The sequence below is a fragment of the Astatotilapia calliptera genome, chromosome 15 (genome assembly GCF_900246225.1).
Source record: "Astatotilapia calliptera chromosome 15, fAstCal1.2, whole genome shotgun sequence".
NCBI classification, from domain to species: Eukaryota; Metazoa; Chordata; class Actinopteri; order Cichliformes; family Cichlidae; genus Astatotilapia; species Astatotilapia calliptera.
The window spans coordinates 13,904,566-13,931,860 of NC_039316.1; the positions used below are offsets into that span (position 1 = coordinate 13,904,566).

Here is a 27,295-nt window from a genome sequence, read left to right on the forward strand (position 1 = left end):
ATAGCCATTTACTGAGTTAAATTAAAATCAGTTCATTTGACTCAGTAGAGGCCGTTTTTTTTTTTTCTTTAATCCTCAATATGGCTTCTGTATTTTCAAATAAACTCACATTGATCAGAGAATTAGGAGTACATCCATGTTTAAATGAAAAAAAAAACTTGTATTACAGACATGCCAACCCACCATCATGATTTAGCCATTATATATGACTGATGTACACTATCAAAATAGTTTACAGTAGAAACAGAAATAAAACTTTTGGCTGACCAGTTACATTTTAATGTGGCATACAGAAGCAGCAACTAAAAAAATGGGAGAAAAGTTAACATTTTTCAGATGAAAATTTAAATATTTGATGTCAATGTGCATATCACAGGCAAGTCATCTGTTTGCCAGAGGTCTGTAGCCCATCTCTCCCTCTAGCTGCTCTGCGGTTAGAGCACCCAGCAGAGGTTGACAGTCTGGATTGAACACTGAATAAGCACTCAGTTCACCAGGCTTGCGCGGCGCTGGGCTCCGGAGTCCTTCATAGAGCCAGTAGAAGAGAGAGATGACAAAAAAGGGGAGACCAAACTCCAGTTCGGCAAACAGACCCAGCAGAACCAGCCATAGCAGCACTTTTAGTAAAGTGATGTTAGAAATGACAAACTGTCGGGAAGCCAGCCACTTTCCCAGAGCGCTATCCAGCAGCCAGTCTCCACGATCCTATAGTGAATACACAACAGAAAAAGAAGAAGAGAAGAATAAAAACATGTGATGCTACAAATACACCAAACTGGATAAAATAAATAAACAATAGGATGTCAGTTTTCTTAGAAACAAATTGTACATGACTTAGTGGGGATTAAATGAACATATACAGTACAGTGAGTATTCCTTGGCTGCTGAGAAAAAATATGAGCTTACAAAAAATAGCTTGGATCTCCAAATCAATACATCGCAATCAATACAGCTACTTTATTATTTTTCCCACAAAGGCATTTATTTCTAATCTTTAGAGAGAATGGTTCAAAAAAGAAAAAATATCCAGTGGGTAGCAGTTCTCTTGTAGATAATCCCATCAAAAGCCAACACTTTTTTGGCAACAGTAACTCAACCAATCGTTACAACCAAGGTACCCAGAAGTGCATACCTTTATGACCACAGTTTACCTATCTTCTAATGGCTCTATCCAGCAGGGTAACATGTCACAACCACAAATCATCTCAAACTGGTTTGTTAACAAGACAATGAGTTCACTGTCCTCGAATGGCCTCCACAGTTATGAGACCTCAATCCAATAGAGCACCTCTGCGATTTTGTTTGTTTCCAGCAACTTGTTAAATCTATCCCACAAATAATATAGGCAGTTCTGGTGGCTAAAGGAGGTCCAACCTGATTTCAAACGAAATACCAGAAGGTGTATTCTGGTACTTGACAAAAAAAGGACTGCTTATTTTACACTGTTGTAAATACTGTTGGCCTATAATCTGTCAAAAGTATCTAAAACATATCTTTTTGTGAATTATATCAAGTCATTTTGAGTAAAAAACAAAGCAAAACAAAACACCCCAATAACATTAGAAGATATTTTAAATGGCCAATGTAGAAAACAGGGTAGGTGAAATAACGTCATGGAAATACCTTCAATTCATTTTCTTTATTTAACTCTTTATTTTATATGTAAACCCTTCGTAAATCCTGTTGACTACAGCCTATTTACCAGTGTGGGCAAATATATTAGATATGAAAAAATAGAAACGATGGAAATCACTTTTAGCAGGTGTAACTAATGATGTGGTCTGTGCGTTTGTTTACTGTTATATTTGATGGTTTACTTTGTCATTGTTCGTGAGTGTGCTTTTTTAAATTATTGCCAATTGTAAAACAATACTATTAGTGCAAAGCAGACGAAGCACTCTATTTATCACGCACAGTCCGATCTTTAAAATAACAAGCTAAATCGGGAAGTTCATGAGCTTCCCGATTGAAATTATCTCTTACGCTGCTTTGAGAGCCGTCGGTCGCAGTCTGGTTGTTTCGTGCCCTGTCTTCAGGCTGCAGACTGTCAGCTGTGGGTGTTTTATCACACTGAGCAGCGGTGTCTGCTGCTGTCTCCCCTCTGGATTGTGAACCAGTAGTCTCACTCTTCTGAGCAGCTTTTTCAGCCTGTCGTCTGGCTCTGAACTCTGCCAGCTTTTGCTCCATGGATAATTAAGAACCGACAGCAACTCATTCACAACTTCTATAAGCTTACGTTAAAGTTATAAGCCCTTCGAAGCACAGTAAATCTCTCTCGCACACACGAACTTTCAGTCTAAGTTTGATGACTTGCTACTAGCTTAGTAACAGGTATGTTTACATTTTACGTCGACGTCTACCTGAAAGCAGGATGGTGTGTCGCAAGAAGCCTCCAACAGTCCCCGTTTTACGACAGTTTCACAGTTCTGTTGCTAGCTTAGTGATTGTTTTCAGTAGAGGTGAGTTCCCCAAATGTTATACTGTTTTATGTTCATTTAGTTTGGTAAATAAATAAATGGATTTTTAGCTGCTGTTGCTGTTGATAACCGTCAAAATTTAAGCTACTGAAGCTACTGAATGAACGATCGGAGACAGATGCTAATCACCACATAACCACCACGTCTCCTTTATATATACGTGTCGTTGTGCTATTATTGCGGTTTCTATATTTTTTTTATTGGTTTATCAAGCTAACAGTTATCATTATGTTATACATTAAAATATATTTCAATAAAACAAAGATGCTTCATATTCTTGAAGCTACCTCGATCTTCCTTTAATTTTCCTACTTTTATTATTACAAAATGTAAATGTTTTTAATTTTGTCTACATCAGAGCGTCTACAGTAGCTTTGTTTTTTTCGTGGCTTTCTGTTTTCTCTGCAGACATGGCCACAGCTCCAGCACAGCAGCCCACTCTGACAGTTGAGCAGACCAGAGGTGAGAGGAACAGCTGGTTTATATATATAAAAGCTCCCGTTTCTACTTGTTTACTCTTCCCCAGGTGGTCCATATTGTTGCTGAATAAATACTGGGCAAGTACTCGTACGTTGCATTTGTAAGACCGAGACCTGTACTTGTCAGCAGGATTTTGGATTATCCAGGTAGCTTCAGGGTTAACCCTAGGTTTTCTGTACTACATAGGTGGTTCACTTTTTACCGAGGTAAGTCATCACGGTAATTTATGCTGTAGACTTAACCTGGAAGACCCGGGAGAACTCTGTGGGGAGAGTTGTAGGATGTAAAGTTTCTGTGTTTCCCTGATGAGCATCAGTAATAAATGCAGATTTTTAGACACAACTTATTCCTTGTTTTCTGTGTTGGCAGCAAACAATTTTACAACAGCTTTTTGTTTTATGAGTAATAAATAGTAATATAAAATAAGTAGTAATATATAAACCTAAAACAGGACGGCTACACTGTCCTTAATGACCTCATATCAAATTTGTAGTAATCCTGTGTTTGAATTCTGTTTTTATATTTAATATTTACTTTCAAGCCCTTAAACAGCACTGAGTCTGCAGCTGAGAGAACAAAAACTTACATTTTTAAGAGCGGGTTATGTTCTGAGTTTAAGTTTAAAATCAACTGGAAGCGGCGTGATTCACTGATCCTTTTATTCACAGCACGTTTTAATTGCAACATAGATTGTATGCTGGTCTATGCTTGTGTGTGCAGCTTATTAATGTGTACCTTAGTAAAACCACTGAATGAAGCACAACCTGTGAATCATATTATAACGGCAATGTGCATGATTAACTTGGTGATTTAGAAAATGTATAAAATGCTGTTATGCTTAATTCTAATCTTTTACTCTGGTGGTATTACAGCTACTAGAACACAGGACACACAAAGAATGCCTGTTCAATCAGTAATATGGTTTTAACTTTTATCTGCAATAAACTATGGCAATGTAAACATCTCCTTTATTCAGAATAATATTATTAATAATAGTATTAAGCTGTGGGACAGTAATCTTTAATATTCAAATGGATCCAGTTTAAAGTTTCAGAGCTCTAATGCACAGCCATCACCTTAGAAATAAACAGCAGGACTGAGAGCGCACTCAGTGTTAAAATAATCAACTGAAATGAAAATATTTATTTTACTGTTTTGTGTCCGAAATCTAAAGCTTTCATCCTAGACTTTTAATCACGCATTGATAGTTTCTGGACTAGGTGACACTCATAGGGATCATTTTGTGTGGAAGAAGAGTCATATGATCCGTGAAATGCCTCTTTTAGATTGGTTAGATGCAGCCAATACCACCCTTCTTGTGTTAACGCACAAGAGAAACCCTGGGTTAACTTATTGAGCTGATAACCAGCTTTGTGTGACCTTTTATCCTGATCGCCAGTGTTAGCATAAGAGAATCTAGATAACGGTAAAATAGCCTGGGTGTTGTGAACTTTTTTTGTAGTATAGGGCCCTGGAGTTGGATGGGGTGCACTTTCTTTGTTCATGAAAAGTAAGAAGAAGAATTAGTGATGGTGATTTTCAGGCTCCAGATTAGTTACTGTACTGCCATCCATCCTTCTTCTTCTGCTTATCCGGGACCTGCGGGGCAGCAGCCCAAGCAGAGAAGCCCAGACCTAGCTATCCCCGGCCACCACCTCCAGCTTATCCAGAGGAACACCAAACCAGGCCAGCTGAGACATATAATCTCTCCAGCGCACCCTGGGTCTGCCCCGGGACCTCCTCCCGGTGAGACATGCTCAGAACACCCACGAGGAGCTCAGGAGGCATCCTTGTCAGATGCCCGAACCACCTCAACTGGCTCTTTCAATGTGGAGGAGCAGCGTAAATGGCCTGCATTTATATAGCGCCTTACTAGTCCCTAAGGACCCCAAAGCGCTTTACATATCCAGTCATCCACCCATTCACGCACACATTCACACACTGGTGATGGCAAGCTACATTGTAGCCACAGCCACCCTGGGGCGCACTGACAGAGGCGAGGCTGCCGGACACTGGCGCCACCGGGCCCTCTGACCACCACCAGTAGGCAACGGGTGAAGTGTCTTGCCCAAGGACACAACGACCGAGACTGTCCAAACCGGGGCTCGAACCGGCAACCTTCCGATTACAAGGCGACCTCCCAACTCTTGAGCCACAATCGCCCCACCGTCTCTACTGTGAGCCCCTCCCAGATGGCCGAGCTCCTCACCCTATCACTAAGGGAGAGGCTAGCCACCCTTTGGAGGAAACCCATTTCTGCCACTTGTATCTGCAATCTTGTTCTTTAGGTCACTACCCAAAGCTCGTGACCATAGATGAGGGTAGGGACGTAGATCGACCAGTAAATTAGGAGCATCACTTTTACACTCAGCTCTCTTCACCACAATGGACTGCTACAGCGTCTGCATCACTGCACCAATCCGTCTGTCGATCTCCCGCTCCCTTCTCCCTTCACGCGTGAACAAGACCCAGAGATACTTAAACTCCTCCACTCATCCCTGACCTGGAGTGGGCACTCTACCCTTTTCCAGCTGAGGACCATGGCCTCAAAATTTAGGGTGCTGAATCTCATTCCCACCGCTTCACACTCGGCTGCAAACTGTTCCAGTGCGAGCCAACAGAACCACATCACCTGCGAAAAGCAGAGCTGAGATTAATTAAGTTGATAATTTCTTCTAAAATGTGCAGCAATGTCAGGAAAAGGTTGGGTTTTTTTTACTTTGTGGAGCAGCTACTAAAAAAGCTTTTTTTTCACAGTGGTTTTGAGCGAGGTGATCCAGGCATTCTCAGTACCGGAGAATGCCGCACGGATGGAGGAGGCCAGAGAGAGCGCCTGCAACGACATGGGCAAGATGCTGCAGCTTGTGCTCCCTGTGGCCACCCAAATTCAACAAGAGGTTATCAAAGCCTACGGATTCAACAATGAGGGGGAAGGTGAGCTTTTTTGTATCTTAAAACTAAAAATGTGCTTGGTTTTGCTCTTCAAGTCAAGTCAAGTCAACTTTATTTGTCAATTCTGCCACATGTACAGGACATACAGAGAATAGAAATTTCGTTACTCTCAAACCCTAGATGAAATAGCAAATGAACATTTAAATATAAGAGAGTGATTAAAAAATGCAAATAAAATAATTAAAAAGTAAAAATTTAAATAAATACAATACAATTTTACGTATAACAAGAAAGCTATGCAATATACGATATACAATATTCAAGTAAGGGTAAATGACATTGAGTGTAAACCAGGCAGAGTAGTGCAAATAGGCAAATAGTGCAAATGGAGATTTAGTAATATACGGTAAGAGATAGTGTAACAACAAAGTCTTATGAGGTAATGGCAGTCCAATGCTCCACAAAGTGACTGGTAACTGGTGCAGGCCAGTGAGTGAGTCAGAGAGTGTGTGTGTGTGTGTGTGTGTGTGTGAGACAGAGTTCAGTGAGACCATGGAGGAGAAGAGGGGAGAGGGGGCAGAATCGGAAGGGAGTTAAGCTTCCTGACAGCCTGATGGATGAAGCTGTCCTTCAGCCTGCTGGTCCTGGCCTGGAGACTCCGCAGTCTCCTCCCTGACGGCAGCAGCTTGAAGAAGCTTTGCATTGGGTGCGTGGGATCAGCCGCTATGCAAAGGGCTTTTTTAGTGAGACGGGTGCTGTAAATGTCCTGGAGGGAGGGGAGAGAGACACCAATGATCCTCTCTGCAGCCCTCACTATGCGTTGGAGGGTTCTATGACAGGACGCATTGCAGGCTCCAAACCACACAGTGATGCAGCTCGACAGGATGCTCTCGATGGTGCCTCTGTAGAAAGTGTACATGATGGGGGCTGGTGCTCCTGTTCTTCTTAGTTTGCGGAGAAAGAAGAGACGCTGCTGTGATTTCTTGGCCAGTGCTGTGGTGTTGTATGTCCAGGAGAGATCCTCTGTGATGTGCACACCCAAGAACTTGGTGCTGCTCACTCTCTCCACAGACGCTCCGTCAATGGTCAGAGGAGCATGTTGGGTGTGCATTCTCCTGAAGTCCACAACAATCTCCTTCGTCTTCTCCACATTCAGAGAGAGATTGTTGTCAACACACCACGTGGCCAGGCGTCTCACCTCACTTCTGTAGTCGGTCTCATCCCTGTTGCTAATGAGACCCACCACCGTTGTGTCGTCCGCAAACTTGATGAAGAGGTTGGAGCTATATGATGGAGTGCAGTCATGGGTCAGCAGAGTGAAGAGGAGGGGGCTCAGCACACATCCCTGCGGGGCCCCCGTGTTTAAAATGATGGTGCTGGATGTATTACTGCCGACCCGTACTGCTTGAGGTCTTCCCGTGAGGAAATCCAACAGCCAGTTGCACAGTGAGGTGTTGAGCCCCAGCTGGACCAGTTTTTGAGTGAGCTGTTGGGGGATTATAGTGTTGAATGCTGAACTGAAATCTATGAACAGCATTCGAACATATGAGTCTTTTTTGTCCAGGTGTGTGAGTGCTGAGTGGAGTGCAGTGGAGATGGCATCATCGGTTGAGCGGTTGGGCCGATACGCAAACTGGAAGGGATCCAGGGAGGGGGGCAGGACAGTCTTGATGTGTTGCATGACTAGTCGTTCGAAGCACTTCATCAGGATGTGAGTAAGTGCAACAGGACGATAGTCATTAAAGCAGGAGGGAGATGACTTTTTTGGAACCGGAATGATTGTGGTGGCTTTAAAACATGTGGGGACGACAGCCTGGATGAGTGATATGTTGAAGATGTCTGTGAAGACATCAGTGAGTTCCACTGCACAGTCTCTCAGTACACGACCAGGAATGTTGTCAGGACCCGGAGCTTTACGTGCATTGATCCTGCTGAGGGATCTCCTCACGCTGTCCGGGGACAGAGTCATCACCTGGTCACCAGGAGGGGGTGGGGTCTTCTGTGCAGTGGTGCTGTTTTGGACTTCAAAGCGAGCAAAGAAAGTATTCAGCTCGTTCAGCAGGGGGATAGTGCTATCACAGGTCTGTGGTGGGGGCTTGTAATCTGTGATGGTCTGAATGCCCCGCCACAGGCTCCGTGAGTCTCTGCTGTCTTTGAAGTGATGAGATATTTTCCTGGAGTACTGTCTCTTAGCCTCTCTGATGCCACGGGAAAGGTTGGCCCTAGCTGTTCTCAGGCTCGCCTCGTCTCCATCTCTGAAGGCAACATTCCTAGCTTTCAGCAGCCTGTAGACCTCTCCTGTCATCCATGGTTTTTGATTTGCCCGGACAGTTATGGTTTTCGTGACTGTTACATCCTCAATACACTTGTAGGATGTAGGCAGTAACAGTCTCTGCGTACTCCTGGAGGTCAGTGGTGTTGTTATAGGTGGCAGCCTGCTCTTTGCTAGGTTAGAGAAAAAGTGCAAACAGTGTACTGTGAAAATAAGCAGCTCGCCCACTGCTGGCCTCCCATTTAGTTTTTGTAGAAAAAAAAAATTATTGTAATCCCCCCGGTTTTGAGATGATTAGGGATGAACTCTGTCCAAAGAGCCAACCATAGTAGTAAGATTATCTGTGGAATTTTTTTCAGGACAGCAGGTTCCTTTCTCTGAGTTAAAGTACCAAGTGTAAGACATTATTCTCTGAAGGCTTAAAACAATAGAAACTACTCTAAAGTTCAAATAATTTTAAGACACCGTTCAGACTAGAACAAATGATCCCACCGGTGCTAATTAGTGTTGGCTGATATGACGCAGAGTACTCATATAATTTAATTTGGGTCTTAAATGTATGAATTGGACATTAAACTACTCAAAGAAGAACAAATAAATGCTGCATTTATAAATCATATTTGTTTCTCATCTAAACGTTTCTTACCGTTTTCTATCTCTAAAGACATCACCTTAAATCTCCCACACAATGCTGTTACAGAAACCAAACTTTGCAGGGTTGTAGTCACTTTAGATGTATACCAGTCACACATTGGAGAGATGTCTGATCAACTACCCGAGACATAAAGACAGTTATAACTAGGAGGCTTGCAACAGATTGCATAGCTCAGAGGCTCGATGGAAAAATAATGAAATTGTTATGGGATTAGGTACAAAGACGGCAGCAGATGAGACCGCCTGAATCCACAGAGGAGCTTTAAGATGCAACAACAAAGCCAGACAGTGTCTTTAAAACACTTATATTCCACCTACTGAGTTCATTATTATCAAAACTAATATCATCCTCACTACAGTGTCACAAACATATGCACATCACTGTTTTTTATAGATACTAAATGACATATTTTAAATGGGCCTCAATTTTTAATCACACACAGGGAATTTTTTAAAATTAAACATGTCCAAAGTTTTAAATAATAAAATCAGTGTATGTATAAGTAATCCCTGGGAGCCCAAGGCTCGGGTTTAATGAGGTCAATTCAGGCACACAGCACAGATGCCCCGCCTACTTGTGGTTTAAATTTCCTGTCTGCAAGGTGCAGCCAATCAAAAGGGAGTTGCTTTAAAGGAAGACGAGTTGAAATAGAAATCTGTTCTAGGAGAATCCAAAAAAGTCAGTAACAAACTGTAATAGATCCCTTTCGATGGAAACTTCCAGTCTGTACTGGTTACAGGCTGCATGTCATTCTGGGGAGATGATATAATTTGTCATGCTGATCATCTGCTTCCCTTTCAGGTGTCCTTAAATTTGCCCGACTGGTCAAGATGTATGAAACCCAGGACCCAGAAATCGCAGCCATGTCTGCTAAACTGAAATCTCTTCTCCTACCGCCACTTTCAACACCACCTATAGGAGGCGCCATTCCAGCTTCATAGGAAATATTACTTCCATCCATTGTTCGCAAGGATACTTCCATTTAAACTTTGGAATACAGTGCAGTTATGAGCAGATCCAGCATGCCGTCAACAGTTCTGTCTTTATGTGGAGCGGTTATTGTTTAAAAACACTAAATATTCCAAGAAAGACAACACAACTTTTCCAGTTTAATCTCAAGTACCCTTGCTTAATTATTGCTTTTCTTTACTGTTCTGTATTTATTTGTCACATGTTACACCATGACCACTTTCTTAACCTTAATCATTTCCTTTGATGCCATGTTTTGTACCATTTTTATATGCTGTCAAATGTCTTTTTTGTTTAAATTAAAAATGTTTTCTCTGAACCTGTGTGCATTGTTAATGCAGAAAATGTGCAAAAAAACCCCCCAAAAAACCTCATTTCCATTTAAATGCTTTATTATTGCAGTTAATCTATATACCAGTGTTTACCATACTTTAAAAAAAAAAAAACTTAAAAAAAACTTAAAAAAAACAAACCTGAATCGATTACATGTATTTACATATATACATTTCATTAAAGGCAATTTTTCTTTTACATATAGGATTTGGGGTTAAAAGATCACTATTCCAGCATATAAAATCTGAATACATATCTACCTTATACAGCTCTTAGGCTTTGATGCATAAATACATATTGTGGCAGAAGAAGTTCAGGATAAAAATATTAGTCGAGATAAATAAAGTGACCCAGATTCTGGAACCTACACTACATTTCCAAAAGTGCTTTTTTTCCCCTTCACCAAGGCAAACTGTGCAAAACCAGTGCAGATGGCACCCAGTTTATGTGGAAGTAGTTCAGTGTGCAGTCTTTCTGGCATATTTAGATTTGTGTCTTGTGCACATTCATCGAGCCAGGTATTCAGATCCAGAATAACTTCTGTGCATGTTTAAGATTTTTTTTTTTTTTTTTTTTTAAATGGCTCAGATAGTGAAATGCTATTTAGTTTCTTCCACTTGTTTCTGTGAAAAAGATTGTTCTGGTACCTAAACTTAAGTCATGGAGTCCAGTATTGCCAGCGTGTTTTAGTTTAGAGAGCTGAGCTCCGTCTTGTGTCTCCGTGGTTCAGCTCCTGATTCATAATTATAGAAATAAAAAACGAAGGCGGAAGACTTCACATCTCAAAGTGGCGGAAAATACTTTCGACATATCCCAAGACCCTCTGCCAGTCTGGTCCTTCTGCCTTCAGCATCTCCTCCACTGTCTGCCACATAGGATAAACAGGAAGTTTTAAAAAGCAGATAAAGAATAATAATGTTAAAGTTGAGCTATTTGTGTAAAACACACAAATCTGAGTTGAACAAGAAGAACAAAAATGTCTCACTAGTGTGGCAGAGATCCCGACACTCTCTCCTGTCTTAAAAGCAAGCTTCAGGTTTGCCTTCTGTAAAAATAAAGACACGTTTTGTATGAACATTTACAGACATGAATGTGTAAATGCAAATATACTTCATAGCCCTTATTTTTGCATTTTAGATGACAAGTAGGATTAAGATAGCACATATGGACTATTCAGGTTCCACATGTATAACCGCGTGTCTGTCACACAGAGAGCTGTAGGAGGGTCATAAAGGGCACCAAACCATCAGATGGACTTGTATCTACTCCTTTGTGTGAGAAGGAACAGAAGGAGACAGACTTCCAGCAACCCTTTGTATACGTTTCTCACCAAACTTACAGAGACCGAGACCATGGGGGTGATTTGAACGCCCGGCGTCCTTTAGTGGGACTCGTGTCCAGCACAACAAAGACCTATTGAGGCTCGCCATTTGCACCCAGTTCTCTTCAGAGATGAGAGTAGGTTCACACTGAGCACATGTGAAGGAGTGTGAAGATAAGGTAATGCTGCCAGTCATTGACTGGAGGTCTTCTCTGTGGGTCTGTGACTGTGCGGACAACCTTGTCCAGCTCTCTTCTCCACTGTTTCCTTCACATTTGTGAGACTATTCTGAAAGACACAGGAAACCTTCTCGTGGCGGCACATATGGTTGTGCCATCCTGGAGTAGCTGGACTAACTGTGCAACCTGAATAGGAACAATAGGTACTGTCTTATGCTACCAGTAGTGGCAAGGACATTAGAGAAAAGAGAAGAAAAAAAAAAAAAAAAAAAAAAAAAGGTAACTAGAGAATAATTGGTCAAGCGAGAGCAATGTTGGCCACCACAATCATTCCCATTTGTGGGATCGGTCTTTTTGTTGCCTTTCCAGTCCACCTTGTGACTTAATTTGCACAGAAGGAGGTGAAATGGATTCACAGTGGTTTATGTTTCCTAACTGGACAGATTAATATCCCTGAAACTTTACAGACTTTGTGCTGTATTGTGTTAAGCATTGCACATTTGAGTTTACTATTCAAATTTAATCTGGTGTCTTTGGTATGTATTTGTATTTTATAGGTCATTTAATATTGTGCTTAACTGTCCGGGGACAGCAGATGGAAATTAAAGAGTGCTTTCTTTTCTCTCGTGAGATCATTGCGTTTTGAGTTTTACCTTATCAGCTGGGTTCAGGCTGTCATAGGGGATGAGAGTTGGTAAATAGGTGTGATAAACAGCACAGAACGCCAAACCATCTTCCCAGCTGCTGCTGAAGTTGGTGATCTCAATATTCTGCCACAAAACATTATTTGCAATTTGTCTGAATTTAACTTGTTACAAAGAGTCACATGACTTCATATAGCTCAGCAATGCTCAAGTTCTCTTCTCTGACCTTATAACCTTGAGTGCGAGTTTGGCACCAGCGCAGCAGGGAGTTTCTCCTGGAGCCACCATGGCGCCTCAGCAGAGCACTGAAACCATCCCGAGGTCTGAAGATGGAGAAACATTTTAACTGCGAATTGCTCATTCACTGCAAACTGTTTCAGTCATTTAACCTGAGAACACGAGTGAAAAAAAGTGTAATCGGACAAACACACAAATCGATTCTAAAGTCATACAAATATAAAAGTCATATGGGTCAGTTTTAAATGTTTTTGGCTCAAAGACTTGAAAAATGCCAATTGTATCAGTGTGTTTTTGGTTATTTTTCCACAAATGCTTGCCAACCTCTCTTTCCACACAAAGACATCAGCATCATCTTTACCAACAATATATGAGGTTTATCAGCCACTCACTTGAAGGAATCTGAGCTTTGTTCGTCATCCTGTTTTCCTGCATCACACAAATGCAGACACAGTTGTAATAAAACAAGATGCTATGGTTTGGTTAACGGTGATTCGGGAGACTGAAGCACACCTGTGTAAAAGCTCGACCAGCTGTCCTGCCTCTGTAAAATTCGGTCCATCCGCCTCCCTTTTGTCGGCTCTTCTTTCTGAAACAGTTAAGTAATGGCATATTTGACATTTCATTCGACATGGGATGACATCGATCATCTCAGTGTCTCCCAGTATATCACAATAGTGTAAACGTGTTATACCTTGCACAGTGGCAATGTTGTACTCGAGTTTTTTGAAGCCCCATTTGGATTTAAAGAGTCTGTTGGAAGCGGGAGACGAGAGAGACTCCTAAGAAGACAACAATTTTGTGTTGGATTAGATTTTGTCGCAACAAGGAGACCACAGTTTGAGCTTTTATGCAGACTCACCAGGATCTCTCAGAGAGCATCACAATCTTTCTGGGATCTTTCTGTCCACGTCCGTCACCTTTCTTCTTCTCCAGGGCAGTCAAACTGCGAATGTATGCCTCTGCCACCCCTTTCCCTTTCAGCTGCACATTTTCTGATTCCCTCGTCTCCTCAGGATCACAGCCTTTTTCTGTAGCATCCACCTCTTGATTTGTTTCATGAGCTTCTGTCCCTGCTTCAGCTTCCTCTGTAACTTCAAGCATTTCCTCCTGCTGCTCCTCAGAGTCTGGTTTATCTGCATCTTTATACGTTTGACCTCTGAGGGCATCGAGCTCGGCTCGATCCTGCTGCTGCTGCTTCTCCAGTTCAGCCAGTTTGCAGCAGGCGTCTTTGTGTTCAGCTTTGAGCCTCTCTAGCTCTCGGTCCGTATCCTGCTGTTTGCTGAGGGCCTGTGCCAGCTGCTCCTTTACAGTCCTGTGGCTCTCCTGGAGTGAACCCAGAGCCTGCTCTGACTCAACCCGGAGCCGGTCGGCAACAGACACAGCGACCTGTAGGTCACACTGGAACTGCTGCCACTCCAACCTCTCTGTCTGAGGAACAAAGAAACACTGTAATTCCACGTTAAGGCTTGCTCTCCATTTGTCATTACTACATAAATATCTGTCTACTAGTCAGTACCGTGTGACTGAATTTAAGTCTGACCAGAGCTGTTGGAATATGAATGTTGCAATGATGTCACATGACATTTAAAACAGAAATAAGTGCACAGAATTAGACAAATGCAGTACTAAATGCTGCATGAAAACACAGCTCTGAATGCTAAATAATTAGCAAGCTCACTGTCTGCAACCTGTAGACCAACAACTCACCCTGAGTGTCTCCTTCAGGGTCTCCACCTCTTCAACCAGCTCTTCTCTTTCTGCTATCAAATGCCGAAGCAGCTCTGACACACGAGTTAGAAAACAAAACAACCATATCACAAAACTGTCCCTTTAAGTTACTGCATATTATGCTGCTGTTAATAATCAATTTTCCACATGACACTTAGTAGGTGATGATGATATTTAAACCACTTATAACTATGATGGATAGCTCCTGGAGTCATACCATTTTTTTTTTTTGGGCCATATTCCACGTTTGAGTTTCAGTTCCATATTTTATCCTGGGACTAGGTTTTTCTTTTTAAGTCAGCTTTTTCTGATTTGCTGCTTTTTATAAACACAAGGTTTTAACAGTAGGTAGGTGGGGCCTTTGTGCTTACATACCATTGTGCTGGAGAAGACCATATTGAGGATATTGCATCTCTTTAATATCATACAGATATAGAAGTGGAGAAAAAAAAACTGCCTGAAAACAAGTGTTGGGAGGAGTGTGAAGCCTGAGCTTTTTTGATCCTTCGCATGCAGATTTCATTATTTGAAACTTTTTCCACGTTTATTATGAGCACGTACTTCTTTAACAATATATATGTAATCTTTAACTACAAAGACTTTCTGCTTCCTTTCTCATCACCACACATCTCTGATGTGTCAGTGACAGCACACTTAAAAAAAACAAACAAACAAAACAGGTGATGACAGAGGGCATACCTACTGCTCCTGTGGTAATATCAGTGCTGGGTGTTAGGCCCAGTGAGGCCCTGTAGTGCTCCATTAGACTGAGTAAAACCAAGGTCATCTCCTCTCCAGCTCTCTCTGCTGTAGCCTGTGGCTCCAGCCCGCTGTCTCTCTCATTCGAACAAGGCTCTGAAGGCGAACCTCTGGACAAAGGCAGCGGTACTGGAGTGGCCGGACTGCCCACCGCTGCCTCATTTCTCGCTGCTGCATCGCTCACATTTGTCTCTAAGGCAGCGACGCTGTCAACGCTGATTACAGCCCAGTCTGAGGGAGCCGACAGCCGCTGTGTCCACTCTGTGAATGGAGAGGTGGTGGAGGGGGTGGTGCTGCCAGCTGCTGGAGGAGTTTGTGCCTTATCAGAGGAAGCTGCAGAGGATAAGGCCATGACAGTCAGCTCTGCCTGTGAGGGTGTGGTAGGAGGCGTTTGGAAGAAATCTAAAGGAGAACCTGAGAGGAGGGAAATAAATAGGTAAAGGAGAAAAATGGCACTGTCCTGAAATCTGTTGAAAAATGTGCCGATTGCAAAGCCACCCCTCTTCTTTTCCTCACTGCAGATGTAAGCCTCGCTGCCTGCTTCCTTATTTACTATCCTCGGCAGACTGATGCAGCAAAAAACCTCCCCTGCCAATATCTTGGCTGGCAAATGCAGGCTGTTCCCCCATGTGGCAAGATCCAGGAAGAGAGATAATTTTTACCCTGATCATAGAGCTGCTCCTCACTGCAGCCAAAATGTGACTATATTATAAAGAGCTGCAGAAAAAAAACAAACCAAAAAAACAAAACAAAATATAAACACATTAAAAAAAAAAAAATCTCTAAAAAGACACCTTGAGAGCAGAATGATGATTTTGCTAATGCATTATTAGCATTTTAGTTATGTGTCAAATCAGGAAATATCCACTAGTGTGTCATCTGTTGCTGATAACTAATGTTAGAGCTACTGGATTTCTCTGTGATGTTGATATTATCCTGTTTATGGTGTGGAAATTTTGGCAGGCTACATGGATCTTCGCCTCCTTTGACTCTGATCTTTTTAAGCTTTCCCCTCCTTGTCCTTGTGTTGTGCTGCAGGATTCTGCAGACTCATCATTTCCCTGGCAGCAGCATGATGTAGTCTGCTCAGCTACCATGGGGAAGCTATTCTCATCCTCTAGCATGAGCTGAATTCCTGCATACCGACAGCCAAGAGACAAAAAGACTAGACCTATAAAGTTGTAAAGTCAAATTTCACACATTAGCTCAGCCAAATGTGGCACTTTGAATTCAAGGATACTGAAGGGCTGAAGAAGCTAAAACTCTGATCCCAACTTTTACTGAATCTTACTGGATGTGGTTTCTATTTCACTGTCATGCTGATCCATCATTTTGTTTGCTGAAATATGGTTTTTGATCATACAGGGCCCGACACCAGAATTTAGTTTGGTTTGAAAAGAGTGAGTCTATAAAATGCAAAGCATCCTCACTGACACATTTACATTTTTTTTTTGTAAGTGGTTGTCCTTAAATTAGTATTTATTTTGAGTTTACTAAAACAGTTCCAAACACATTTTCTGCTGCTTTAGACAAAACATTGAGCTTTGGTTAAAATAATAACTATAAATAAATTAAAATGGTTACTGGGGGAATATAATGGAACATTCTTTGTCTGATCTTTGTTTAACGGGAGTGTTAAAACCTGTTATAGTGAGTGAATGGCACAGAAAATGAACTCCTTCATGCAAATGTCTCCATAAGCGTTCACTTTCTGTAGTCACCCTGTTTTCATCCTTTGGTAATGTGGAAGCACAACAAGCACAAATGTTTTGATTGACGCCCTCTTCAGTGCGAGAGCCCCAGCTGCCGTGCTGTCTCACAAAGTAAAAGTAACCGACTGTCTTTCTCGTGCCGTCTCTTTGACAGTTTATTTTTCACACTTGGAAATACAGAGGAGACAAAGAGATGAAGTGGAGCTGACAGTTTCCTGGACCTGTCGTACCAACAGTCTAAAAATAGTCAGACTTAGAAATAATGATCAGAAGAAACAAGACAGTTACAAAAAAATAAAATACAAAGCCTGAAACTTATACACAGTATTTTATAAATAATTTCTCTAATGTGTTTTGAAATTGGACTATTGGATGCTGAGTTACCTGTAGGGACATGGCTGTCTTTGCCATTGTGGTTACCCATGATCCAGCAGGGGTGGATATCTTGATAGGCTATCCCAACTGCCCTCACTGTGTCCTGCTTTGTGAGGCTCTCTGTTGACTGGCCAAAAATAAATAAACACGGTTTTCATGAGTATGACTCAGTCCTGACCATTTGATGAGCACAACAACAGAAGTCCAGGAATTCTAGTCCCAAGCCCTTTAGTAACAGTTTCCAAAAACTACAGAAGCTATTACATTTGTCCAATAAAACTAGCCTCCAGTAAATTTGCCTTTGCATAGCTTTCATTATCCTGGTCAGCTGGCTAATGTGAAGTAAGGCAACACGAATGTGTGGTGCCCAAAGCATAGCAGCATCTTGTCTGTCAACTCCACGGCAGCAGAATGAGGTTGTCATGTTTAGCACGTGGCTGCGTCTCTGCCATGAAGAATGAACTAAACCCCATTGAATAATCAAGCAATTTAAGGCTTCCTTGGAGAAGGGGGAGGAGAACACACACGAACCGAAAACGGAGATTTGTTCACACACTGGAACACTATTCAAGTTTATTCGGCATGCAAGATATAATGTGACAGACACGGTCCATTTCAAATGACTCACACAGCTGTATTACCCACAGGGCTATACAGGATAACTAACTCTACCAGCCCGACCTATTAAACTCCTAAATCATTGCGCAGCTTAATGAATTGTGTGCCGTGTTAAAGAATGAAGCCTCTAATTGATGAACGTGTCTCGAAAATTGTCTGTCTCTCAATCTCGTTTCTAAAAAGGTTCGCATTTTTGAATAGCTCTGTTTATCAGTGAAGTTTGGCTCATGTTTTTCTGCATCCATGGAGAAAAAAAACCGTGCAGTTTATCAAGCCATTTTGGTTGTTATATCTAACCAGTCGCCTTTCACACGCAGTCATAGCTCCAGTTTCATTCATCCTACCTGCTCAGCCTACCAGCTGGACGCCTTCCAGTTTGGCCCCGACTGTCCGTCCGGCGGGTTTCTTCTTCGGGTGTCTCGGGACAAATTTGCCTTTCTTCGTCCCGTATCCCAAATTTAACGAAAGGCACAGAGCCAATCAATAACAGTCATTTCTTCTTCTTCTTGGGTATCCTACATTACCAAACAGCTACAAAAAGGCAGCCATATATAACTCCAACTCTAAATCTAACTCCGCTGCTTCGCCTTTAAATCCAATGCGTCAAAAAGGAGGCAGAAGCAAACTGATTGCGCAGCAGCCGCACGCTGGATAAACAGCATGAATGTTTGTTAATGGGATTATTTAGATCTCAGCTTTTTTCAATCGCACAATACAACAAATCCAAACACCAAATAGTGAGTAGAGTGCAGGATAAAATGCGCTTGCTGAGAAGCAGACACACCGGCTACGGGCTAATTATCTTTTGTTAAATGCAGGTGTGGCGCCAGGTAACAGGTTATACTTTCACACGGTCCGTGGGTGCAGTGTGTCACATTGCATCTGTCGAGAGAATGGAAACCAGCCAAACAGCCCAGGAAATATTTAGCGGACACAACTTTAACCAGAAAGTCCCCAGAGTGGTAGCTATTGATCCACAGACCCCGTTCGTGGGCGGAAACTCCAACTGTTCCGACACTGAATAAGTCACTGCATACTAACGAGTGGAATTTATTTATTAATGTTTCTGAAAATGCACACCAAGGCCGTTGCTCGTCTCCACAGAAAGGAAATTATATAAAAACGTAGATAAGGACACCTCGAATGAAACTGAAAACCGAGACACGCATTTAATCAGGAAAAATGGGATCCCATCAAACCTGAGAGCAACGAAATTACATGTGGCGAACGTGGTTAAAGTGCTGTTTTTTCGAGCAGTTTTAATTATGTTAAATAAGAACTTACGCAAATTTTAGATGAGATATCCGGGGCAGAGGTTGTGCAGTGATCCTTAAAGTATATATATATTTTTAAAGAACATAACCACGCACTATATTTAATTTAAGATGCCCCAGTGTGAAAAAAACATGAGAAATTTAGTCTAAGATGCATTATCTTTCTGCACACCCCACAGAACCATCAACATCGAGAAAGAGAAATAAAGAAGCCAAAAACAATGAAGGTCTTCACTAACCAATAGTTTTGTAATGTAAGGTTAAATGCAGAAGCGCAAAAGACAGAATAGAGGATTTTTTTTATGATTAGTGTTATTATTGTTGTTGTTATAGAGTCTGATTAGAAATATAGCGAACCCGCTAGAATTTCAGCACCATGGACAGAGCTGAATGAAGCCAATCGTCTCTGGCGTCCTCCAGTGTCCACATTTAGGAATGACAGGAGGAATTATTTTAAAAAGGCGATTAAGAGTGTTTTGACTCATGCCAGAGGGCCTTTTAAACTTTATAGGTATAAAAAAATTGGCTGAATTGGATTTGCTTAGTAAGAGTATGCAAGGACTTGAACAACGTGTGTTTTGTTTTAGCATAGTTATTATCTATGGGCCCACGGGGAGCTAATAATTTAGAGTAATCATGCCATATATGAAATATATACAAATTATCCTACTTTTTAATAAGTGTTGCAGTGTTTGTGGGGTTTTGTCATGATCTGTTACTCCTTAGACATCGATTGCTCCCATCTGCCACAAAATCTATGTTGAACAGATGTAACTTCTGTTCATTGTTTGAGTTGAGGCTGATTTGAAATGTGAGCATCAGTGAAATCATGCTGATCGTTGCAGAGTGCAAAGAGATTAAGAGACGCTCTTTGTAAATATATTCTGTCTGCGGCGAAATTAATAAGAAAGAAAGAAAGAAAGAAAGAAAGAAAGAAAGAAAGAAAGAAAGAAAGAAAGAAAGAAAGAAAGAGGTAAATGTGAGCGTGCTGAGAGATACCGACTATAAAGGTAAGGCTCAGGTGTGGATTGACTCCTGAATGTCAGTTTTGAGATGTTTTTAAGAGGAGATAAATGCTGAGTTTGAGCTTTGGCTCCACACTAGTGATAACAACCCCCAGTGTTGCCCAGTGACACAGCAGTCTCCCTGCAGGAGTTTGATTCACACCCAGTAACTTAAAGTTACCGTAGGAATGCACCTTCTTTTGAATTCCTCTCTCCTTAATTTATTTTTTATCTTTTGATTTAACCCTTTTCCCTTTAAAACCTTTTAAGCCTTTGCATTTTACAAAGTTTTGATGATCCAATAACCACAATAAAGAAATAAAACGACAGCGTAAAAAAATATGAAAATGATGCTACTCTCTTTTTCTTTGCGTCACACATATTTTAAACTACACAACACAATAAATAATTGGATTCCACAAACTATTTGGTTACTTATCATCAGTAATTTTGAACACTCCCCCCTTTGTATATACATTTTCTTTAAATGTGATATGACTGTCTACGTGTCTGGTGCATTTTACTTTTAAGTTTGCATTTAAAGTTTCGTGTCATTTCCCTCACATTAGAGGAAGACAAGAAGGCTTTTGTGGGTGCAGACTTTGTAAAAAATGGCGTCTGATATAGGCTGCCTCCATAAGAGCAGCTGCGCTTTCAGTGACCACAACATCAGTGCATTATAAGTCATCTCCCAAGAATGAATTCTGCCACCGCATCGGGACTTGCGTCGGACAAGAAAACACACAGCACAAGCCGCCTTCATCATGGGAAACTACGACAGATTCGCTGCAGATGTTTCCAACGAACAAGGCAATGAACATTTTCACGGATACCAGGGGACATGATCGCCGTCCACTTATTTATCTCCCGTTTACTATCGAAGAAGAAGTGACCTTCTCTGAGGCGGAAGATGTCAGCGCTGAAAAAGGTAAGAAGGAAGACGCGCATTGTCGTGTTTGTGCACGAACAGAGCCTGCCACGCAGCTTGTTTTTCTTCTTGTTCTTGTTGTTACTGAATGTGATTTCAGGTGCATCTAATGGAGGTTTTGGGGTTGTTGTTTTTTTTTTGATCGTCTGAAGCCAGAGTGCCGCACCTGGCCGCGCAGACTGAAAGTGTACATTTCAGAAACTGCCAGAAGTTCTGCAAGGCGCGAATGAGTCACTGTGTGAGGGGTGTTTAACTTGTTAGGGTGTTCCTCTTTCCTACACCGATCAGTCAGTGGCACTCAATGATGCACCTTGTGGGTGAGGTGGTGTGGGAATTAGTATGTATGTGTTTGGAGGTGGTGGGAGGATGGTGATGAGGGTGGGGTGGTGTTAGGGTGGATTTTATTCCCTTGGTGAAAAGCCATTGTGAATGGAGGGGACCCACAGCTCCTTCCTTCAAGTTTCTTCTGTCTATGTATGCCCACATGTTCCCATTGCTCCCCTCCATTCAGTCAATGTGTGTGCGTGGAGTGACTCAGCTGTAGTGTACTATATCTGTCATCCATCTTTTCATCTGTCACAGGTGTTACCATGGCTACTACAGACTCACTGCTGTCTTTTCTTTGAGAAGGACTCAGGTAAGTGGTGGGAGGGGTGATTAAGTCAGACCTAATGAGTACATGTCATCCACACTAAAAGGCACTGCTTTTCATTTAACATGATGTACACTGGGTGTGTCTGAAGGTATGATACAGTAGTATAGTGCTCAAAGCTTCCTTGTTCTGTTCCTTTTTTGGCGGTATTCTTCATGTCAGCACCCCTTTATTCAAAAGATTGTTATTTACGTCTGCAGTGACATATTTGGAGGTATGAATCTGTTCTGGGACCCCTTTGCACTTCTAAGACACGAGAAGGAGTCATGGAGAGCAGCAGGAAGACCTCAGCACAGAACAGAGGAAGCATCAATAACAATAGACATGCAACTGATTAGGTTAGAAACACAAATGTCACTTGATAACAAACTGAAAGAGTGAACACATGTTACAGAAGGCCTGTCTGTTCAAACTTTCATCTCACACAAGCTCATACATCCACCCTCGTACACTCTCCAGAGTGTTAACACGCCATTTACAAGCAGTTAGATCATCATTGTGGCTCCACATAGAGCCAAAACATTCAGTGTCATTAGCAGACAGTGGTCACTAGGGATCCACTAAGACATTTTTTTTCACAATTTCCCAAATAGTGAGATCTCCTAGTTTGGCTTATAGCTGGAGTTGATCCCGGGTGTATGGTGGCTCACCAGTTCTTCTGCTTAGGTAGAGTTAAATGCAGAGAATGGGCTTTCCCTACGGTGATCAAAGATGGATATATTATCTAATTAACCATGTAATCAAATTCTTTTAATATATTTCCACTAATGTTCAAACATAGGCAATAAAATTCAGACCCCAGAGTTAACAGTTAATGTCAGTTTAGAGTAGTTTGCATTGTTGAGTGACCTGAGGTAGAAAAGTCCCAACTGGCTGCCACTACATCTCCAAGTTTGTTTTTTTTTTCCAAGTTCAACTTTATTGTCACTTCAACCATATACAGTTTAAAAATACACAGTGAGGCGAAACAACGTTCCTCCAGGAACCAAGGTGCTACAAGACAAGTTAGTGCAAAAAAAAAAAAAAAAAATATAGATATCTAGTAATAATATTGTGCAAAAGAGCATTTACAGGTTGGTGTGTGCGATGGTTTGGTGGTGTAGGTCAGTGTGTTTGCGCTTTGTGTTGGTTAGTCAGTCCAGTCTCAATGTTTTGAGGTATTTGAGTTAAGCTGAGTGATAATGTTAGTGTATGTGTGTGTGTGCGTGTTTATCAGTCAGTCCCTTTTTGCTGAGGAGACGGATGGCTTGTGGAAAAAAGCTGTTGCACAGTCTGGATGTGCGTGCCCGAATGCTTCGGTACCTTTTTCCAGATGGCAGGAGTGTAAAGAGTGTGTGAGAGGGGTGTGTCCGATCAGCCACAATGCTGGTGGCTTTGCGAATGCAGCGTGTGGTGTAGATGTCCTCAATAGAGGGTAGAGAGACCCCGATGATCTTCTCTGCTGTTCCCACTATCCGCTGTAGGGTCTTGCGGTCTGATATGGCACAGCTCCCAAACCAGACAGTGATGCAGCCGCTCAGGATGCTCTCAATAGTTCCTCTATAGAAGGTGGTCAGGATCGGTGGTGGAAGCCGGGCCTTTCTCAGTCTTCTCAGAAAGAAGAGACGCTGTTGGGCTTTCTTGTGCAGGGAGCTGGTGTTGAGGGACCAGCCGAGGTCCTTCTCCAGGTGTACACCCAGGAATTTGGTGCTGTCAACGATCTCCACAGAGGAGCCGTTGATGCTCAGCGGTGAGTGGTCGCCTCGTGTCCTCCTAAAGTCAACAACCATCTCTTTTGTCTTGTCAACATTCAGAGACAGGTTGTTGTCCTTACACCAGTCCGTTAGTCTCTGCACTTCCTCTCTGTACGCTGACTCGTCGTTCTTGCTAATGAGACCCACCACGGTCGTGTCATCAGCGAATTTAATGATGTGATTTGAACTGTGTGTTGCTACACAGTCATGAGTCAGCAGTGTGAACAGCAGAGGACTGAGCACACAGCCTTGTGGGGCCCCAGTGCTCAGTGTGGTGGTGCTGGAGGTGCAGTTCCCGATCCGTACTGACTGAGGCCTTCCGGTCAGAAAGTCCAGGATCCAGTTGCAGAGGGAGGTGTTCAGGCCTAACAGGCTCAGCTTTCCGATCAGTTGTTGGGGGATGATCGTGTTAAATGCTGAGCTGAAATCTATGTACAGCATTCGGACGTGTGAGTCCTTCTTGTCCAAGTGTGTCAGGGCAAGATGGAGTGCAGTGGAGATGGCGTCGTCCGTTGAGCGGTTATGGCGGTATGCAAATTGCATTGGGTCCAGTGAGGGGGGCAGCAGGGTCTTGATGTGTCTCATGACGAGCCGTTCGAAGCACTTCATGATGGTGGGTGTAAGTGCGATAGGGCGGTAGTCATTGAGACAGGACACAGAAGACTTCTTGGGCACGGGGACGATGGTGGTGGCCTTGAAGCACGTGGGGACAACGGCACTGCTCAGAGAGATGTTGAAGATGTCGGTGAGAACATTTGCCAGCTGATCAGCACATTCTCTGAGCACTCTGCCTGGGATGTTGTCTGGTCCATCTCAGCTAACAGAGGTTGAAAGGTCTTATAATGAAGCATTTTTTGTTTTCAATTTGAGAAAATCGCAGGAGAACCAAGGTTTGATTTTCTTCAAGGCAAACACAGAGGTAGATTGTCAGAGGGCAGTGGAAGGTAGAAAATTAGAGGTGGGTGTCATCAGCATCACAATGGAAACTGAGCTTAAATTTATAGAAAATAAAACCAATAGAAAGTAAATATTTGATAAATAGGAGAGTCCTCAGCATGTACGACAGAAAATTAAGAAAAACATTTAATGACCTTTTTAAATCCAACTTCTTTGTCAAGAAAACAAAGTTTAAGTTTGTGAATTAACTACTTGTTTTACTATTAGTATACAGGGTGGGCCATTTATATGGATACACCGTAATAACATGGGAATGGTTGGTGATATTAAAGTCCTGTTTGTGGCACATTAGTATATGTGAGCGGGCAAACTCCTCAAGATGGGTGGTGACCATGGTGGCCATTTAGAAGTCGGCCATCTTGGATACAACTTTTGTTTTTTCAATAGGAAGAGGGCCATGTGACACATCAAACTTATTGGTAATGTCACAACAAAAACAATGGTGTGCTTGGTTTCAACGTAACTTTATTCTTTCATGAGTTATTTACAAGTTTCTCTTTGTTCACAGCCATTGACATGTTGAAGAGGTTAACATGTGAGGAGCGGATCGAAATTGTGTTGATATCTGGTGAACGCAGTAACCGGGTCATTGCAGCAGATTTCAATGCAAGACACCCTACGAGACCACCCATCTCCCATGCTACAGTTAGCAAACTGCTGGCTAAGTTTCGTGAAACTGGTTCAGTGTTGGATTTGCCAAAATGTGGACGCAAGAAAACTGTCACTAATGAAGAAACATCAGTGGCTGTCCTAGCTTCATTCAGCAAGAGCCTACAGCGTAGCACTTGCCGCAGTCACTGGAGAGCGACATTAGTCGTTCGACGGATATTAGCTACTCACAAATGGCACCCTTACAAACTCCAGCTACTTTAGCATCTCAACGAGGATGACCCAGATCAGCGCACAGAATTCGCAGAATGAGCAAAACAAAAATTGAAACAGGACCCTCAGTTCACACAGAAGATTCTGTTCAGTGATGAGGCAAACTTTTATGTGAACGGTGAAGTTAACAAACAAAACCACCGCTATTGGTCTGACACTAACCCACATTGGATGTATCCCTCCAAGACTGTTGGACCAACAAAAGTGATGGTTTGGTGTGGTATATGGGGTACAATGATAGTGGGTCCATTCTTCATCAATGGAAACCTCAAGGCCACTGGATATTTGAAACTGCTACATGATGTGTTTCCCTCTTTATGCACTGAAGCTGGCACGTTCCCTGAGTTTTTCCAGCAAGATGGTGCACCACCACATTATGGGTGCCAGGTCCGAGCATTCCTAGATGAACTGTTTCCTGGAAAGTGGATTGGTCGTTGTGGGCCAGTTGAATGGCCCCCAAGGTCTCCCGATCTGACCCCCTTAGACTTTTATCTTTGGGGTCATCTGAAGGCAATTGTCTATGGTGTGAAGATACGAGATGGGCAGCACCTGAAACTACGGATACTGGACGCCTGTGCTGGCATTTCTCCTGCGGTGTTGCTATCAGTGTGGGAAGAGTGGGAGAAGAGGGTTGCACTGACAATCCAACACAATGGGCAGCACATTGAACACATTTTATAACTGGTCAGAAACTTGTAAATAACTCGTGAAAGAATAAAGTTACGTTGAAACCAAGCACACCATTGTTTTTCTTGTGACATTACCAATAAGTTTGATGTGTCACATGGCCCTCTTCCTATTGAAAAAACAAAAGTTGTATCCAAGACGGCCGACTTCTAAATGGCCACCATGATCACCACCCATCTTGAGGAGTTTGCCCCCTCACATTTACTAATGTGCCACAAACAGGACTTTAATATCACCAACCATTCCCATTTTATTACAGTGTATCCATACAGGGAGTGCAGAATTATTAGGCAAGTTGCATTTTTGAGGAATAATTTTATTATTGAACAACAACCATGTTCTCAATGAACCCAAAAAACTCATTAATATCAAAGCTGAATGTTTTTGGAAGTAGTTTTTAGTTTGTTTTTAGTTTTAGCTCTTTTAGGGGGATATCTGTGTGTGCAGGTGACTATTACTGTGCATAATTATTAGGCAACTTAACAAAAAACAAATATATACCCATTTCAATTATTTATTTTTACCAGTGAAACCAATATAACATCTCCACATTCACAAATATACATTTCTGACATTCAAAAACAAAACAAAAACAAATCAGCGACCAATATAGCCACCTTTCTTTGCAAGGACACTCAAAAGCCTGCCATCCATGGATTCTGTCAGTGTTTTGATCTGTTCACCATCAACATTGCGTGCAGCAGCAACCACAGCCTCCCAGACACTGTTCAGAGAGGTGTACTGTTTTCCCTCCTTGTAAATCTCACATTTGATGATGGACCATAGGTTCTCAATGGGGTTCAGATCAGGTGAACAAGGAGGCCATGTCATTAGTTTTTCTTCTTTTATACCCTTTCTTGCCAGCCACGCTGTGGAGTACTTGGACGCGTGTGATGGAGCATTTTCCTGCATGAAAATCATGTTTTTCTTGAAGGATGCAGACTTCTTCCTGTACCACTGCTTGAAGAAGGTGTCTTCCAGAAACTGGCAGTAGGACTGGGAGTTGAGCTTGACTCCATCCTCAACCCGAAAAGGCCCCACAAGCTCATCTTTGATGATACCAGCCCAAACCAGTACTCCACCTCCACCTTGCTGGCGTCTGAGTTGGACTGGAGCTCTCTGCCCTTTACCAATCCAGCCACGGGCCCATCCATCTGGCCCATCAAGACTCACTCTCATTTCATCAGTCCATAAAACCTTAGAAAAACCAGTCTTGAGATATTTCTTGGCCCAGTCTTGACGTTTCAGCTTGTGTGTCTTGTTCAGTGGTGGTCGTCTTTCAGCCTTTCTTACCTTGGCCATGTCTCTGAGTATTGCACACCTTGTGCTTTTGGGCACTCCAGTGATGTTGCAGCTCTGAAATATGGCCAAACTGATGGCAAGTGGCATCTTGGCAGCTGCACGCTTGACTTTTCTCAGTTCATGGGCAGTTATTTTGCGCCTTGGTTTTTCCACACGTTTCTTGCGACCCTGTTGACTATTTTGAATGAAACGCTTGATTGTTCGATGATCACGCTTCAGAAG

At 42.3% G+C, this 27,295-nt stretch overlaps 4 protein-coding genes across 9 annotated transcripts in view; 2 read left to right on the forward strand and 2 right to left on the reverse strand.

Moving 5' to 3' along the window:
- Positions 1-139: 139 nt before the first annotated feature.
- On the reverse strand, positions 140-2,206 carry saysd1 (SAYSVFN motif domain containing 1). The gene is made up of 2 exons (XM_026194130.1): positions 1,984-2,206; positions 140-705 (listed from the first exon to the last, which is right to left on the reverse strand). The coding sequence occupies exons 1-2, from the start codon at positions 2,185-2,187 to the stop codon at positions 382-384; spliced, it is 528 nt and encodes a 175-aa protein (XP_026049915.1). The 5' UTR covers positions 2,188-2,206; the 3' UTR covers positions 140-381.
- Positions 2,207-2,353: 147 nt separating this feature from the next.
- Positions 2,354-10,064, forward strand: grcc10 (gene rich cluster, C10 gene). The gene is made up of 4 exons (XM_026194131.1): positions 2,354-2,459; positions 2,886-2,939; positions 5,715-5,891; positions 9,578-10,064. Exons 1-4 carry the CDS (start codon positions 2,372-2,374, stop codon positions 9,715-9,717), a joined length of 459 nt encoding a protein of 152 aa, XP_026049916.1. The 5' UTR covers positions 2,354-2,371; the 3' UTR covers positions 9,718-10,064.
- A 559-nt stretch (positions 10,065-10,623) lies between these two features.
- Positions 10,624-18,595, reverse strand: LOC113037248 (cytospin-A-like). Of its 2 annotated transcripts, XM_026194125.1 has the most exons (12): positions 17,999-18,594; positions 17,046-17,163; positions 14,890-15,363; positions 14,170-14,243; positions 13,322-13,890; positions 13,154-13,241; positions 12,973-13,048; positions 12,852-12,888; positions 12,449-12,545; positions 12,232-12,348; positions 11,064-11,123; positions 10,624-10,943 (listed from the first exon to the last, which is right to left on the reverse strand). In XM_026194125.1, exons 2-12 carry the CDS (start codon positions 17,083-17,085, stop codon positions 10,854-10,856), a joined length of 1,722 nt encoding a protein of 573 aa, XP_026049910.1. In that variant the 5' UTR covers positions 17,086-17,163; positions 17,999-18,594; the 3' UTR covers positions 10,624-10,853. The 2 variants fall into 2 exon arrangements, with proteins under 2 accessions (XP_026049910.1, XP_026049911.1); XM_026194126.1 differs by lacking the exon at positions 17,046-17,163 and having other exon boundaries at positions 17,999-18,595.
- Positions 18,596-20,572: 1,977 nt separating this feature from the next.
- Positions 20,573-27,295, forward strand: part of dlgap2b (discs, large (Drosophila) homolog-associated protein 2b) — a 128,551-nt gene continuing 121,828 nt past the window's right edge. For 3 of the 5 annotated variants that reach the window (XM_026193821.1, XM_026193822.1, XM_026193825.1), the window contains exon 1: positions 20,665-20,860. In XM_026193821.1, the coding sequence (XP_026049606.1) occupies positions 20,725-20,860 (136 nt within the window). In that variant the 5' untranslated portion in view covers positions 20,665-20,724. Of the gene's footprint in view, positions 20,861-21,442; positions 21,498-27,295 lie in introns of all 5 variants that reach the window. The other 2 variants (XM_026193823.1, XM_026193824.1) reach the window with 2 other exon arrangements.

Excerpts from the sequence above, each read along its gene's own strand:
- LOC113037248 (XM_026194125.1), bottom strand. The coding sequence starts at position 17,085 with ATGGGTAACCACAATGGCAAAGACAGCCATGTCCCTACAG. Across the intron at positions 13,049-13,153 it reads CAACATTGCCACTGTGCAAG|AAAGAAGAGCCGACAAAAGG; the intron begins GTATAACACGTT and ends TAACTGTTTCAG. Across the intron at positions 12,546-12,851 it reads CAAAGCTCAGATTCCTTCAA|ACCTCGGGATGGTTTCAGTG; the intron begins GTGAGTGGCTGA and ends CTCCATCTTCAG.
- saysd1 (XM_026194130.1), bottom strand. The coding sequence starts at position 2,187 with ATGGAGCAAAAGCTGGCAGAGTTCAGAGCCAGACGACAGGCTGAAAAA. Across the intron at positions 706-1,983 it reads CCGACGGCTCTCAAAGCAGC|GATCGTGGAGACTGGCTGCT; the intron begins GTAAGAGATAAT and ends TATTCACTATAG.
- grcc10 (XM_026194131.1), top strand. The coding sequence starts at position 2,372 with ATGGTGTGTCGCAAGAAGCCTCCAACAGTCCCCGTTTTACGACAGTTT. Across the intron at positions 2,460-2,885 it reads AGTGATTGTTTTCAGTAGAG|ACATGGCCACAGCTCCAGCA; the intron begins GTGAGTTCCCCA and ends TTTTCTCTGCAG. Across the intron at positions 5,892-9,577 it reads ATTCAACAATGAGGGGGAAG|GTGTCCTTAAATTTGCCCGA; the intron begins GTGAGCTTTTTT and ends CTTCCCTTTCAG.